The following is a 14,270-nucleotide window of genomic DNA, read 5'->3' as shown; positions in this document are numbered from 1 at the left end:
CCGGGTCGTCCCTTTTTGGCGCGGTACAGGGAGATGGGGTCGCCGCGGAAGTAATCCATGCCGAGCGCCGTGTAGCCGGCGGCGGCGAAGCCGTCGAGGAGGCACTGCGCGTTGACCGAGAGGCCCCAGACGTCGGGGAAGTAGAGCACGACATGGCCGTTGGGCGCCGGCGCGTTCTTCACGTCCGAGGGACGGACTACATAAGTCGGTGCGCCGAGGATATCCTCGACGCCGCCGCGGGGGCTGCCCTCATGCAGGGTCCCGGCCCAGCAGCACGGCCCCGGGGGCTGGGCGAGGAACTCTGGCTTGGCGGATGCGGCCTCGGTCATTCTGTCGGATGAGATGGTACGCCTCGTGTGTCCTGTGCCGAGTGACTATGATTAATCACCACCTTCAGCTGCGTGAGCGATGCTCAGAGATGGCGGGTTACGGTGGATGATGATCGATGAGTGTGAAATGCCGCTTCGGCACCGGCTGCGGTGCGGGGTCTCATTCGTTCGACACATGCCGTTGCAGCAGCACAACAGACTCGGGGTTCGATTGACAAGCTTTGATTTTGGCACACAAACCTGTTTGATTCATTGCCCCTCCCCGCCCGGCCTAATAAACAAATGCATGTAGTCTAAGATGGTAATGCTGATGGTGTGTGAGAATGTGGTTTTCCTCGTTCGCATTTCTCTCTATAGACTTTGATCAATGCTAGGTACCACAGCTCATCACGCAGCAGAGCATGGAATTGCCGCTTCTTGATCGGTATCAAAATTGGATACGTTAACACAAACAATCTTCCATCATAGGTGGTTGATTAGATCAGCCATTTTATGAATTACTTCTGGAATGTGCTGCAAATCACAGAGTCAAGCACCTTGTCTCCAATAGCTATTAATGCGGGACTTTTGGGAAGAACAAACCTGTCCGATGAAGAATACGCCCGAGACTGGTAGATCAACAAAGCGTACGCCGCATTTGTTTGTCAAACCGTCCTGGTAATGAATCATCACAACATGGACCTTGGCATTTGACCATTGCTGCCCGCATACAAGGCCTGGTTTGGAAATCAGACCTAGGATACAATCTCTATTGTAGGAAGTAAGAATAGATGTGTTGTGTCTTCTTCATGTAAGGTATATCAAGGCTAGGAGGCGTGTAATGCAACAAGAGCTCTGAAGAAGTGACCCCGTGGTTCTGCCCGCCAAACGCTACTAAACGCTACCCGTCCATCCTTTCCAGCCTATTTCTTAGGAGGGGGAGGGGGCTGGGGGGGTGGCATCCTTCAAAGGCTTCCTTCCGTAGACGGAGTATCTAGTAAGAAGTCAGTTTTCCGCAAATACCTCGTCAACACGGGTGCGTCGGAGGGGGTCACTCACGCGTTCCAGTACGCGTGGATGTTCTTGTTCTTGAAATCCTTGCGGACGCTGGCGATGAAAACGAGCACCTCCTCCCTCGTCCAGCCGAGCACGCGCGTGAAGAGGGCGAGGGCGCCGGGCTCGACACCTTCGAGGCTGCAGGCCTGGGTCCAGAGGCCGAGCTCGCGGAGGGCCTCGTCCTTTGGCCACGGGCTCGTGGGCCAAACGCGCTTGTGCTCGACGACGTCCTCGAAGCCGGCTTCCTGGAGGAGGCGCCGGAAGGCTGCGGGCACCGTGATCGGACGCCCGATGAGCTCCGTGCCCTCCATCATCAGCGTCGACCAGCGCGCCATCGGGTCGTCCGGCTTCAGAGTCCCGTCGCCGCAGAGGATGGGGAAGGCGTTGTCCTGCAGCTCAATGTAGCCGCCGGGCTCCAGGTTGCTGTGCTACTGGTTAGTCTTGTGTGTGTGTGTGTGTGTGTGTGTGTGCGTGCGTAAACAGGTCTGGCGGCTCAAGACGTACTCGTAGGCCTGCTTGAGAAACTTTTCCCAGCTGGCGAAGCATGCGTTCATGTGCCTCGCGAATATGAAGTCGAAAGGCTCCTGCCAGGTCCACTCCTTATCAACGTCGTCGATCTCGAACCGGCAGTTGGGCGGGACGCTGTCGGACTGGTGAGCAGGGTTCCCACGCATCAGTTATCGGGGACACTTACTACTCCGGCTGGATAGGGCTTAGGTCAACTCCGATCACCTGGTCTGGGGTGAGTCAAACATTCGCACGAGAAAGTCCGGTTAGTCGGGGAAGCCATACCACTGCTTCGGGGTGGGCGTCCGCTGTACGGCGTCAGCAAGGAGTCTGTGTCAAAGATTTCGTCTTTTCAGGTGGTTTGGGGCTCACCGTAGTCCATTGCCCAGATTCCAGTCCCCGTTCCGATGTCGAGAACGCGGTTGGCACCATCTTTCTTTGGGCACATGCAGAGCTTGCCGTCCCAGGTCAACTGCCAACAGTGATGCTGGAAGTCTGAGCCATGTTAGCCCATTGCTTGTCCCGATGAGATCGTATAACGAGGTCGAAGACTCACCCAAACGTTCCTGTTCCCTCTTTTTCCGGCGAATAGGTTAGCCGGCGGCTCTTACTCTCGTCGCGCAAACACCTGGCAACATACTACGTCATTTGGCAAGATGTAAGCTACATGGAGGTGATGCGCAGTTAGTTGACTGAGCCCATGGACTGCCGACCGCCGCCCCGGACTACTTACTTCCATCGCTGACACTATGGTACGTCCGGCCGTTTTCTCTACGATAGTCGCGAATGCTCGACTTCAGGGAGTCTGTATCAGTCTGGACAGACTGAGACAAAGAAGGTGACGTCAGTCACGATACGACCAAGACGACGATCAAATGGGCCAAGGCCTGCCCCAGCTAGACGTACAGTACCACTCAGTGAAACCGCATCGCTCTCATCCTCGATATCCTGGGGCTCCTGGCATGATGGTGAGTAAGGATCCAAGCAGCGCTAGAAAGCTGTGTCGACCCACGGGCGCCTCCACAGGCTCCGGCTGCTGTTGCTGGTGCTGGGCTTGCAGCACTTCCGCCATCTCGTCTCGAGAGGATTCAATGTGTGGTTGAGGAGATGGTCCGACAGTGCGACAAAGTGACGGAGAGAGAGGGGGAGGAAGACGATGGAGAGGCGTCCTTAAGACCCTGGCAAATATGCTCACCCTGCATATGTGCTACCGTGGTATCTTTCACCCCGCCCGCTGGCTCACCCGCCTCTTTCGGACTGGTTTCCGGAAGCATTCCAATCCCCGCCAACCTCTGTGATTGGGCCCGGCGCGGGATACGGACGTACGACGGTGCGCGCAGCTGTGCTACGCTACACTACTGTGCCGAGGAGGCGAGGTTTCTAGGCGATAGATCCGGCCTACCCGATTCGACGGATCAATTCGATAGGCGCCCTAGCCCCCCATCAAATTCCTCAAAACGAACCATGGTAGCGGCATTTCATTGGACCATTTCCTGGTCAACGGTACGTCTTCTCCCGTCAACTGGGTCTCCGGCTACCCAGTTCGGGGGTTTTGCCTTTGCCGTCGCTGTCGATGCATGGGACGGGGCCAAGACTTGCCGTCATGAGATGATGGCTTCGTACCAGAATGAGGATTTGGATAACCTGCATCAGTATGCGAGCATGGTGCTTCACTAACTATGTCCATTCCTATTCCCTATCAGGTTGAACAATCAGCCGAGATGTTAAGCTGGCCAATCCCCCTCGCAACGGGCAGCTGAGATGCCAGCCGTCGCTCGTTCTGGGAGTTCCGATAGAGGGCCATGCACCAATCTTCCGACGCCCAACATGTCTAATATTCCTATTTTTGGGGGATATATGATGAATCAATTAGGTATCAGAGGTAGGAGACTCTAACATCTATCTAAGGTTACCTAGACCAAAGACGAAAAGGTCACATCAATTAAGAGCTAGCCATGTTGGTATAGCAATGACGGGGTATTTCTCATGGTACCAGAAAACATGTCCTACCAAAAAGTCGATCGTTGGCATTGCATCTACATCGTATTTTGCGAGAGTTCGATTTCTCCCGGCTGGTCATTAGATGTGCCAGCAAGGGTTGGCAGGGTGCCTTTTACTCCTTCAACCACTTAACCACTCACACACTTTCACATACACCACCGCAGTCACGCATAGAAATCACTACATCACCTCCTGCACATTAGCTAGCACTGATGCTGTGCTAATACTGACATTCCTACCTTGCCAACCTCCCGTCAACTATCATGTACATCTATACTGTATACGCAACATGTCACTTTAAATATGTACCTTGGCTGGAAATTACTGATTGGACCCCCCCTTTGTTCGCACTATAACTAGGGTTACAGAATGACTACTTATGCAGACAATCTTGAAGTAGTAGCGAGACACTGTACATATGGCTCGGTGCGACTGTCGTTCATGCAGGCTGACAGTGACCACCTTTCGCTTAACCTATTGCTGTAGCCTTTGGTCGGGATTTACACCAGCTGAACTGAGAAAGGTAGTTGGTAAGAGCCAACTTTGCTATCGATCCTGGGCTAATAGTCATCCACGAATAGTACGGAAGTACCCGCCTCATGTCTAGCTCTTGGCAACAATCTGGCCTGCAATCAGATACTTGGTGACTACACTATCCGTTCAGTTTCGAGACGTAATTACATCTGGATATTGAATTGGAGTACAGATTGATGATATTCCCAGTGTTAAATCTCACCGTTGATAAAAGGACTGTCACCCGTTCTCTTTGCTCTGTCAACAAGCTTCCTTCATTGAATCCAGCAACACACTTTTCTTCTACCGCCTATTATATCTTTGGTCGTTATATCCATGGTCTTAATAGTGCCAATCATGGCTCAACTTATCCCACCATCTCACAACGCCCTCGTGGTGCGTCCCCACATCCCCATCACCTGTCAAGAGAGAGAAGAGGTCCTGCGATCTGTTGAGTACAACGTGTTCGCATTTCCGGCCGCACTTCTTACCTGTGACTTTCTTTCAGACTCTGGCACATCGGCCATGACGGATGTTCAATGGGCGGCCATGCTTCGAGGGGACGAGAGCTACGGCCGCAACTCGGGATACTATTGCCTGCTCGAGGCCTTCCGAGACATCTTTGAGCGCGGTAAGACCGCAAGTACGTCTTTCGAGATGTTCTTGCCGGCACTGCCGATGGCATCTTTTACCGCCAGACATTCCCGAAGGAGGTTGGCGGTGGGTTCGTCAACGGTGGCCCACTGCAGTTGATCCGGCCAAACTTTTTCATCCTCCCACAGGGGCGGTGTGCCGAATCGTTGCTCTTCTCTACGATGAGCGAGATCTTGCGGAACGAATCAATCTTGAACAACGATACCACTGACCCTCCGGCTCTCATCAGCAATGGGTTCTTTGACACCACCGGCGCCAACGCCGCCGCGACCGGTTTCCAGTTACACACACTCACCCAGCCCGGGCTTACCGATCCTTTTCCATTCGATCAAGTCGAAAAGTCTAACCCTTTCAAGGGAAACCTCGATATTGAGAAGACTTCCACGTTCTTATCATGCAACGGGAATGCCGCTCGCTCTGTCATGCTTCTCCTCACCATCACAAACAACTGGGCCGGAGCCCAGCCCGTCTCCATGGCCAACATCAAGGCCACAGCAGCCCTGGCCCAGACACACGACATCCCTCTGTTCTTTGACGCCTGCCGGTTTGCGGAAAACGCCAAGTTCATCCAAGACTTTGAGGATGGGTATAGCAACATGACGGTCCCGCAGGTTGTACGAGAGATGTTCTCCCACGCTGGCGGCTTCACCATCTCTCTCAAGAAAGACGGGCTCGCCACCATGGGCGGGGCGCTCTGCTTCCGCGACGAAGGAATGTTCTCGAGAAAGTTTGGCGCGGATGTTGGCATCCGTCTCAAAGAGAGACAGATTATGTGTTACGGCAACGATTCCTGCGGCGGCATGAGCGGTCGAGATGTGATGGCAGCCGCTGTCGGGCTCTACGAAGTCACCAAAGAGGCATACCTGGCTGATCGGATCGGCCAAGTCAAAAGATTCGCCGAAGGGCTGATCCAGGAAGGCATTCCGGTTCTTCTGCCCCCCGGCGGTCACGCCATCTTCCTCGACATGAATGGCTTCTTCGCCGGATGCGCAAGGTCCTACGGAGAATTCGCTTCCGTCGGCTTCACCCTGGAGCTCCTGAAAGACTATGAGATCCGAGCGTGCGAAGCCGGCCCGTTCGGTTGGGAGTGGGACAAGAAGGGGGCCATCGCCCAGGACAGAGACAGTATCCCAAACTTGGTTCGCTTCGCGGTCCCTCGGTATGTTATGTCAGACAGACACATCGAATACACTGCGACTGCCATCTCTGCCTTGCACAAGAGGCGTCACACTATCCCTGGTGCCAGAATCACGCGAGGCGAGGAGCTGCGGATGCGCGTGTTCCAAAGCGGCCTGGAGCCTGTTCCTGTGACATCCACAGCAGATGACTCCGCAACCAGTCCGATGCCTGTTTCCACTTTTCTGAGTGAGGCCAAAAAGGATGTGAAGAAGCTTCATGCTACCCTGGAACTGCGTAGAGAAGCATGGGAACTGATCGAAGCGGCGCTGGATATTTCCATGCAGGGCTGGGGTAAATTGACTGTGCTCGATTTCCCAAGTGGCTGGCGACCGGACGTCTGTCTGAACTTATGCCCCATCGAGTATTCGGTTGCCATCGAAAGAAACACCGGAAAACCACAGTTGAGGTTCCTGGTTGAGGCGCAGGCTGATGCTGCGACGCTCGAGGCTCATCAGAAAAGTGCTCTCCAGCTCACCGCCGACATCCAATCCCACTACCCACAGACTGTGTCTCTCGGGCGCCTCAATGCCGTCAAAGACCTGTTTTTCCCTCCAGCTTCCCAGGTGGAGGGTATATTTGCAGCCTGGCACAGCTTTGTCGCTGGACATGACCAGCGACCAGAGTGGAAGATTTACCTGAATCCCAACGCCCGTGGCAAGTTGCAGGCAGCGGCAGTAGTCCGTGAGGCTTTTGAGAGGCTCGGAATGCCACAGGCATGGATTCTTCTTGAAAAGGTCTTGTTGCGGGGTGGCAGGCTTACATTTCTGGCTTTGGATCTCTGTCCCGGTCCCCAAGCTCGGGTCAAAGCCTACGTCCAGTATGACAACGTTGGTGCCGCCGAACTGGCAGAGGCAGCTGCGCTCGTCGCCCCTGATACTGCATCTGCTTCGGAAATTCGAAGGTTCTGCTCAACCTTGAGTGGCGGCTCCGAGGGTCCCTACAAAGGCAAGGCTCCAATGACCTGTTTCGGTTTCACCGCAAGCGATCACGGCAATGGAATCACGGCGGAGTCTGCGGTATATTTCCCGGTCCACGACTATGCAAACGACGACGCCGAAGTCCGACTTCGGTTGGAAAAATACTTGAGTGATACCGGAAGCGGAGAAAGCGGGATCCAAACGTTGAGAGCCTATCAAGGGGCAACAGAGGCCGCGGCGAACCGCCCCTTGCAAGATGGCCGGGGGATTCACGCGTGGGTAGGTCTGAAGACGACGAGGCACCGGGGATCTGTGATCACTTTCTACCTGGCGTCGGAGATTCTGGTGCACTGCCTGTGAGGGCTTGAGCCATATTTCGTTTGGTTGTGACGCCAAACCTCGTTGTCAGATGGTTCATGCTATTATAGATCATCGCAAGACATCAGGTTCAGCTTCTCTATCTTGCCTCAAAGGGCTACTCGAGCAGATATACGTGGCCTGTAGATCGAGACATCTCGTTCTGCTTCAGTGTCCAAAATGTTAACATCATAAACCCAAACTGGATACAACAGAGGGCGCCACGCTCTAGAGCGAATATCAAGAATATCGTTTCCGATAGCATCCTAGTAAGTAATAGAAATAGAATACTATTGTTAGGAGATGCTTATTATCAGTTAAGGCCAGTTACCTAGATGTATATAGTAGTATAGGTATGTTACATGTAGGCGCAAAATCGTGTATTAACACCTGTTAGTGCTGGCACCTTACTACGGATACAGTCCGTCAGCTTCCCATCGGACTTTCTCACGAGCTAGAGTACACAGCAGATAGGGAGGTACGAATGAGTGAAAAAGGCTTGAATTGTGTAAAGACGAATCTCCCGGGTGGAGGGCCCATATAAAGGGGGCCCTCGAGCTCGTTCATGTGACATGGCACGTGGTGTGGCTGACGACAACCGCCACACATACATGAGCCTCCTGTGATAGACTTTAACCTGCTCTACGACACAACCTCTCCGCCTCTTACCGCCATGACTGCTTCCAGGCCCAATGTTCTGGGTAGATGATGAACAGGGTTTGCTATACCTGGTCTTTTGAAATATTTCCACAGCATCCAGACTATTCCAAATTGGAGTATGTGTGATTTCTGCCTGCAGCGATGAGAACGCGCCAGCGCTCAACTGAAGATACACTGCCCCCGTGGTCATCTTCGGTCTTTCTCAAATACACATTCAAAACACGCCTGCTTTATTACGTCTCACGCCATTAGGCAGTTGCAATCATGGAGGTCTATAAATATTTCAAATAATCTCTGATCAGTAAATGGTTTTACCAGAGGTCTATCGAAGCTCGTGTTGCCTTGTTGCGATTTCCAGGTTGTTTCGCTGCCTCGAACTCAGCATGACTTGGGATCGCCGGCTGACCTCTCTTTGACCAACAATGGCTTGCTGTTGTTTTCTAAGCCGCCTTGGCCGGCATTTGTATCCTTTCCCAACCCTAGAATCCTCAAGTTGAGATGACTCCAAGGCTCATCCTCGGGACTTTCCGTTAGCCATCGCGACAATTTCGATATTCCGCCTTTCTTTCCTTGGGCTAGGTTTCTCTGGTCAGGACTTCGTAACAAGGAACATGCGGAAAGGGTAGACACACCTTCAACATGTCCTTGGGGAGTACTTGCCAATGCCCTTGTGACACCTGCCTGGGCGGGTCCCTTGGGCTGTGCGACGCAACACGCCCCGAGTTTGTGTGTCGCTGCGGCTTCAGGAACATAGTAACAAAGCAGTGGAACGAACACGGCAGGGTACGCAGACAGGACCAATGCCGCTGCGGCGAGATCTTGTGCGAGAAGCGCGCCAGGGACCACGTCAAGGGCTGCCGTCTTGGAGGCAAAAAGTACGTGTGCTTGCGTCCGAGAACGGGAGACCACGTTGAGTCCCACCGCCTCGAGTTCACTGATCGGAAGGACTTCCTTGCGCACTTCAACGATGAATGCAAGGGAAGGAGAGCAGGGAGACCGAGAGAAGAAAAGACGAGGCTAGAATAAAGCAGGCTGGGAGAGATCAAGTTAGATGGATGTAGGATAATGAATCCTCTTTCATCCATGTACCTCGATCTCTGCCAGTATGCTTCATTTTGGCGATTCATCATATTTTCCGACCAGGGCGAGGTCGAACATGAACGTTTCTTGGATGGTCTTTGGATTCACAACCCCGGCGCAGCGGTGTTGGTTCTTCGCAACGGGGGCTTTTCCTTCGCGAGATGACCGAAAGGTTGAGCAAGGCCACTCGCTTGCGCCGATTGTGTCAATCCGCATGTGCGATGCTTCTTTTTTTGTCTAGGCTTTCGTCCCCATTACTTCTCTGCAGTGTCGTTGATACCGGGTCGCCAGCGACTCTACATAACCACAAAGACAGGGTAGAGTTCTTCCTCAACCAGGGCATGGACCTAACATCGAACAGGGATTTCACCACTCCCTCGAGAACAGTCCCACTCCCTCAGCTTTCACTCCATCGTTCAGCTGCTCCTGGATAGGAGAGCAGATTGCTAACTCTGTGCGGGCCCTACCCTACGGAGACGCCTACAAGGCGCAGCCTTGAACGGGCACATTTCTGTCGCCAGACTTCTCCAAGTGATTTGGGCCATACATCACTCGGCAAGGTCATTGTAGGGGGGGGGGGGGGGGGTTGCGCGTGTGTCTGACGGCATCTGAATTATAGACAGGATGATGCGTGAATGAAAAATCTTCTCTTTTCGTAGTTTTCCTTCTGGAATATTTGGACTTTTTGCTTTTTTCCACATTCGTTTGCCACCATTCGGCCGTCTACCTTTCCACCAAAAGGGTGTGTTTTGGTGTAAAAGAAAAAAACAAAAAACCACGCCGAGACGCAGCCTCTAGTAGCCCAGTATCGCGAAAGCAACAAACAAGTTGCAGGGGTATCATGATGTTCCTTCTTTTTTTCGATGCCAAAAAGAAAAAGCTTTCCCAAAACGCCGGTCTCTCCCTTCTCCTGCGTTCCCGGACCCAGATCAAGCCCAGTAGGGTTTCTTCCCATAGACACAGTATCTAAAAGAAAAAAGGGTGTCAGCTAACAGAACTCCATCACCAACGCGTGCGGCAGAGGGGAAAGGGGTGGGCGAAAGAGCACTTACACGTTAAAGTAGGCGTGGTACCGCTGGCTCCTGATCTCGGCCTCGACCTCGCGGCAAAAGTCCTTGGTCTCCTCGACGCTCCAGCCAAAGACGGAGGTGAAGAGGCGCAGGGTGGAGGGCTCGAGGCCGGCGATAGAGGTGTCGAGGCACAGCGAGCCCGTGATGAAGTGACGGCGGCCGGCGGCCCACTCGCCGATGGGCCAGACGCGCTTGATCTCGACGACGCCCTCGAAGCCGGCGTCCTCGAGCAGGCGTTTGAACTGCGACGGCGCGTCGCAGGGCCGCCCGAGGAGGCGGGTGCTCTCCATCAGCATCGACGACCACCTCGCGATGGCGCTGTTTGGGGGCATGGTGCCCTCGTAGCTCATGATGGGGAAGGTGTTGTCCTGAAGTTCGATGTAGCCGCCGGGGGCGAGATTCCTTGGCGGAGGGTGTCAGTATATCTTCTGTTCCTGCCCCTCCCCTTCTTCGGAGGGGTCGTGATCCGAGGGCACCGCTCACCTAAAGACCTTTTCGATGGTGTGGCGCCAGCTCGCAAACGCCGTGTTCATGTGCCGCATGAAGACGAAATCATGGGGGATCCTCCACGGCCACTCGCTCTCGGCGTTGTATATCTCAAAGAAGCAGTTGGGCGCAACCCTAGACGGCGATGCATTGTCAGCTCCTCCACCAAGCACCGCCTCGCGCATCTCGGCAACTCACACCTGGGGTTGGATGGGGCTGATATCGACGCCGGTGACCTGAGATGCAAAGTTAGTCTCCGCATCGTGCGTAACACGTGCGCTCAGAGGGGTCCATTCTCGTACAACTGCTTCTGGGTGTTCGTCGGCTGCGACGGAGGGTTAGTCAGCGGGAACAAGAGACAGGAGGAGGACAGCATGGGGCTCCCTCTCACCGTACGCCATGGCCCAAACGCCGGTCCCCGTGCCGACGTCGAGGACGCGCGACGCGCCGTCCTTCTTGGGACACATGCAAAGGCGGCCATCCCAGGTGGCCAACCAAAGAAGATGTTGGATATCTGCAAGACGGGACCGGTCAGACAATCGACATCTCTGTGAGGGGGGGGGATGAACCTACCAAGGCGGAACTGCTCAGTCTGTTGGCGCAGAAGAAGAAAAAGGAAAGCCTGTCAGCGCGCTGCAAGCAGGAAAAGAAAAACAAAAAAGAAAACTACCAAGGGTGGGTGGTCGACGATAATAAACGTACAGTGTCGTTGGGGAGAATGTACTCTTCTAATGCGAAGAAGAAAAAGCAGGCCAAAGTCAGCAAGGAGGGCGCGACGAAGTGCACAAGTGTGCGCCTGGTTCTTATCATGGACGCACCTAGCGGGTGGTATGTCCTCCCGTGTCTCTCCTGGAAGCCATTTTCGTAGTCGCTGGTCTCGAGCGACCACAACGAAGGCGCCTGACCTCCCGCAATGGACTAGAAGGAGACAACAAAAAAAGTCTGCTGTTAGAGCAGAGCACCGAGGATGAGAGGGGAGAGGGGCGGGAGGGCGAGGCGTACCACGTCGTCAATTGAAACAAGGGATGCGGCGTCGTTTCCGGCGACGCGGTCGAAGGTGCTCACGCCGGCCTCGGTGGCATCGAGCGATGGGCGGTCGGATCGGGTGTCGGATCGGGCATCGGCGGCGGAATTGGCATCATCGGCTGGGTCGTCGGGCTCGGCGTCGGGCTCGGCGTCGTGGTTGTCGCGGTGCAACAATTCCCTACCGGGGTCCTCGACGTCCTCGACGTCACCCGGGCGTGGTTCGGCCAGCAGTCGGAGGTCTGAAAGGCGGAAAGGAAAGAGGGCGTCGTCTGTGGGATGCGAGGCGGCAGGCAGCTGCACGGCGGGGGGATTCGGGGGCAAGATGGGAGGATCGGATGGGTGTTGGTAATGTTGGTGATGGTGGTATTGGTGATGCTGGTGGGTGTGGTTCGCACGCAAGGTGTCGGCATCTCCGTCTTCGGGTCCGTCGTTAGACATGGTGAAGAAGAGCGCTCCCCGCGCCGTCGACGACCGAAGGGGGAGGGGAGGGTGGAAGAATGTGATCAGTCCAACACAAGTGAGGATATGGAGGATGTTGAAATGGTAAAATGAAGATCAGGCGACGAAAAGCGAGTCTCGTCGATTCGGGGGCTGGTGGGGGAGGGGGGGGTGGGGTGTGTGTCTTCTGTATGCAGGTAGGATGGTGGGGGGGGGGGGGGCTTGGGCTCTAAGCGGTCCCGGGCACATGGGACGCTCCCGGGGGGTTGTTCCCATTTGTTCCCTACCCACGGTAATACTTTAGGTACCATGTGCTAAGTGAGCAAGGTATCTAGACAGGGTTCAAGGTACTCGTATACCAAATTACGTATGTAAAGTACTTGATTTATAAGCGAGGTTCCTCTTCAGCGCCTGTGGGTCGAGCTGGAAACCCCTATGGAACCCAAGTATGACGGAACTAGTTAGTTGGGGCTGTTTGCAGTACCGGAACAAGGTCTTTATTCAGGTAGGAAGAGAAAGTGTACAGATAGAAATAGAAGAAAAGAAAAGAAGGGAAAAAACAAAAAGAAAACATAATGAAGAAAGAAGAGGGCCTTGTGGTTCCGGGTGCGTGACTGATTGGGTGCCGTTTGCATGCATTACCTACATGGGTTCTTCCACTGCCGGCCGTATGCACGTTTCCATTCGGGAGGGTCTGGAATCATATCCATGGAGACGGTACCAAGCCTTCTCTCTCTCTTGTCTCTTTTTTCTTTTTTTCCCTCTCTCTCACTCTCTCTCCATGTCTCCCTCTTTCTCCCCCTCTCCCTCTCCCTCTTCTTGTCCCCCCCCCCCCCTCTCTCTCTCTCTCTCTCTCTCTCTCTCTTCTTCTTCATTCCTCTCCCGCTCGCACTCCCCTCCCTCCCTCTCTCCCCTTCCGCCTCTGTCTCCGTTGCCGCCAAGCCCGTGTCAAAGCGCTCTCAAGCGCCGGTGCGATCATCGTGGAGATCATCGTTAGACTTCTGCCCTAGTAGCGAGGCAATCTGACCCCCCCTGGTCTTCTCCTCCCAGCGGCCAGGGGTGTCCCCCCCTGCTGGTGTTGTTGGCAAGCCCGTAGCGGTGGTAGCAATGGAGGGGCGGCCAAGACCAATTTCCCGCAACGGGATCGAGATGCTGGTATTGTTGCTTTCTGGGCCCCCAATGGCCCGATGGTTCGGTAATTCTGCTCCGTACCTGAGCGGCTTTTCGGCCACTTCGGCAATCCTCCCCGCCCCCCCTGGTTCACGACTAGAGCTAGTCGTCTGTCTGTCTTGTCTGCCTTTAAAAATCATACATCTGCCCATGCGGAGAAAGGCAAAGCCGTCCGTCAGAAAGGGATGAAAAAAAAAAAGTGCGGATACGGGATGAGAGGAGGGGAGGGGCCTTTTGTTCGTCTGATCGACGAAGGAGGAGTGTGTCTGTTCCTTCTGGCGGCATGGATCGTGGGAGAAGCAGATATCAGCCGCGATAGCTCGCGAGTCAGCAACCCTCAATCACGTCGACTCTGATGTGGGCTACGGGATGCAGGTATCCAGGAGATGGGCAGTTCATGACTACGCGTACACACAGGTATCCCGGAGATGAAGGGGGAGAGACGTTGACGCCCGTGACAGCCTGTTCGCGCGAACGGAAGGGTATATTACAACCATCTCGATATGTCATCTCTGCCTCTCATGTCCCTGGGGTCTCGTTGCCCCGTGATATACCCATCTACACACAAGCAGTATCCATACATGGGCGTTAATCTTCGTACACCCGTATTCGTACATGCTCCCAAACCCCTCACCCCGCATTCAAGCCCACGTCCGCGCCTCCATCGACCGCCACCCCGAAGACCCCGACCGCGTGCTCCCGCTGCCGCACCCCGCCATCATCGCCCGGTCGACCGCCGCCGCCGCCCCCCACGCCGCCCATACCAATGTTGAGGGCCGCTCGCCGCCGAAGTCCCGTCCAGCTCGAACGCCAACGCCTCCTGGGTATCCTACATCGGAAGCCGCACG

General features: G+C 54.7%; 5 protein-coding genes across 5 annotated transcripts in view; 2 read left to right on the top strand and 3 right to left on the bottom strand.

Moving 5' to 3' along the window:
* Positions 1-329, bottom strand: part of GLRG_01202 (dienelactone hydrolase) — a gene marked incomplete at both ends in the record, with an annotated part of 1,389 nt that extends 1,060 nt beyond the window's left edge. The window contains one exon of the mRNA XM_008091887.1: positions 28-329. Coding sequence (XP_008090078.1) covers positions 28-329 — 302 coding nt within the window. The remainder of the gene's footprint in view (positions 1-27) is intronic.
* Positions 330-1,238: 909 nt separating this feature from the next.
* GLRG_01201 (methyltransferase domain-containing protein) lies at positions 1,239-2,943 on the bottom strand (the record flags this gene model as incomplete). The annotated part of the gene is made up of 9 exons (XM_008091886.1): positions 1,239-1,302; positions 1,368-1,787; positions 1,869-2,006; positions 2,059-2,096; positions 2,157-2,179; positions 2,244-2,366; positions 2,605-2,695; positions 2,778-2,828; positions 2,884-2,943. The coding sequence occupies 9 exons, from the start codon at positions 2,941-2,943 to the stop codon at positions 1,239-1,241; spliced, it is 1,008 nt and encodes a 335-aa protein (XP_008090077.1).
* A 1,799-nt stretch (positions 2,944-4,742) lies between these two features.
* GLRG_01200 (beta-eliminating lyase) lies at positions 4,743-7,495 on the top strand (the record flags this gene model as incomplete). Its single annotated transcript, XM_008091885.1, has 2 exons — positions 4,743-5,016; positions 5,043-7,495. The coding sequence occupies 2 exons, from the start codon at positions 4,743-4,745 to the stop codon at positions 7,493-7,495; spliced, it is 2,727 nt and encodes a 908-aa protein (XP_008090076.1).
* Positions 7,496-8,791: 1,296 nt separating this feature from the next.
* GLRG_01199 (uncharacterized protein) lies at positions 8,792-9,178 on the top strand (the record flags this gene model as incomplete). Its single annotated transcript, XM_008091884.1, has 1 exon — positions 8,792-9,178. The coding sequence occupies one exon, from the start codon at positions 8,792-8,794 to the stop codon at positions 9,176-9,178; it is 387 nt and encodes a 128-aa protein (XP_008090075.1).
* A 983-nt stretch (positions 9,179-10,161) lies between these two features.
* On the bottom strand, positions 10,162-12,252 carry GLRG_01198 (methyltransferase domain-containing protein; the record flags this gene model as incomplete). Its single annotated transcript, XM_008091883.1, has 10 exons — positions 10,162-10,198; positions 10,285-10,704; positions 10,786-10,923; positions 10,987-11,024; positions 11,091-11,113; positions 11,180-11,302; positions 11,362-11,380; positions 11,491-11,516; positions 11,607-11,706; positions 11,791-12,252. 10 exons carry the CDS (start codon positions 12,250-12,252, stop codon positions 10,162-10,164), a joined length of 1,386 nt encoding a protein of 461 aa, XP_008090074.1.
* Positions 12,253-14,270: the final 2,018 nt, after the last annotated feature.

Source organism: Colletotrichum graminicola (assembly GCF_000149035.1).
Source record: "Colletotrichum graminicola M1.001 genomic scaffold supercont1.3, whole genome shotgun sequence".
Classification (NCBI taxonomy): domain Eukaryota; kingdom Fungi; phylum Ascomycota; class Sordariomycetes; order Glomerellales; family Glomerellaceae; genus Colletotrichum; species Colletotrichum graminicola.
This window is presented reverse-complemented; position numbering and strand designations above follow the sequence as displayed.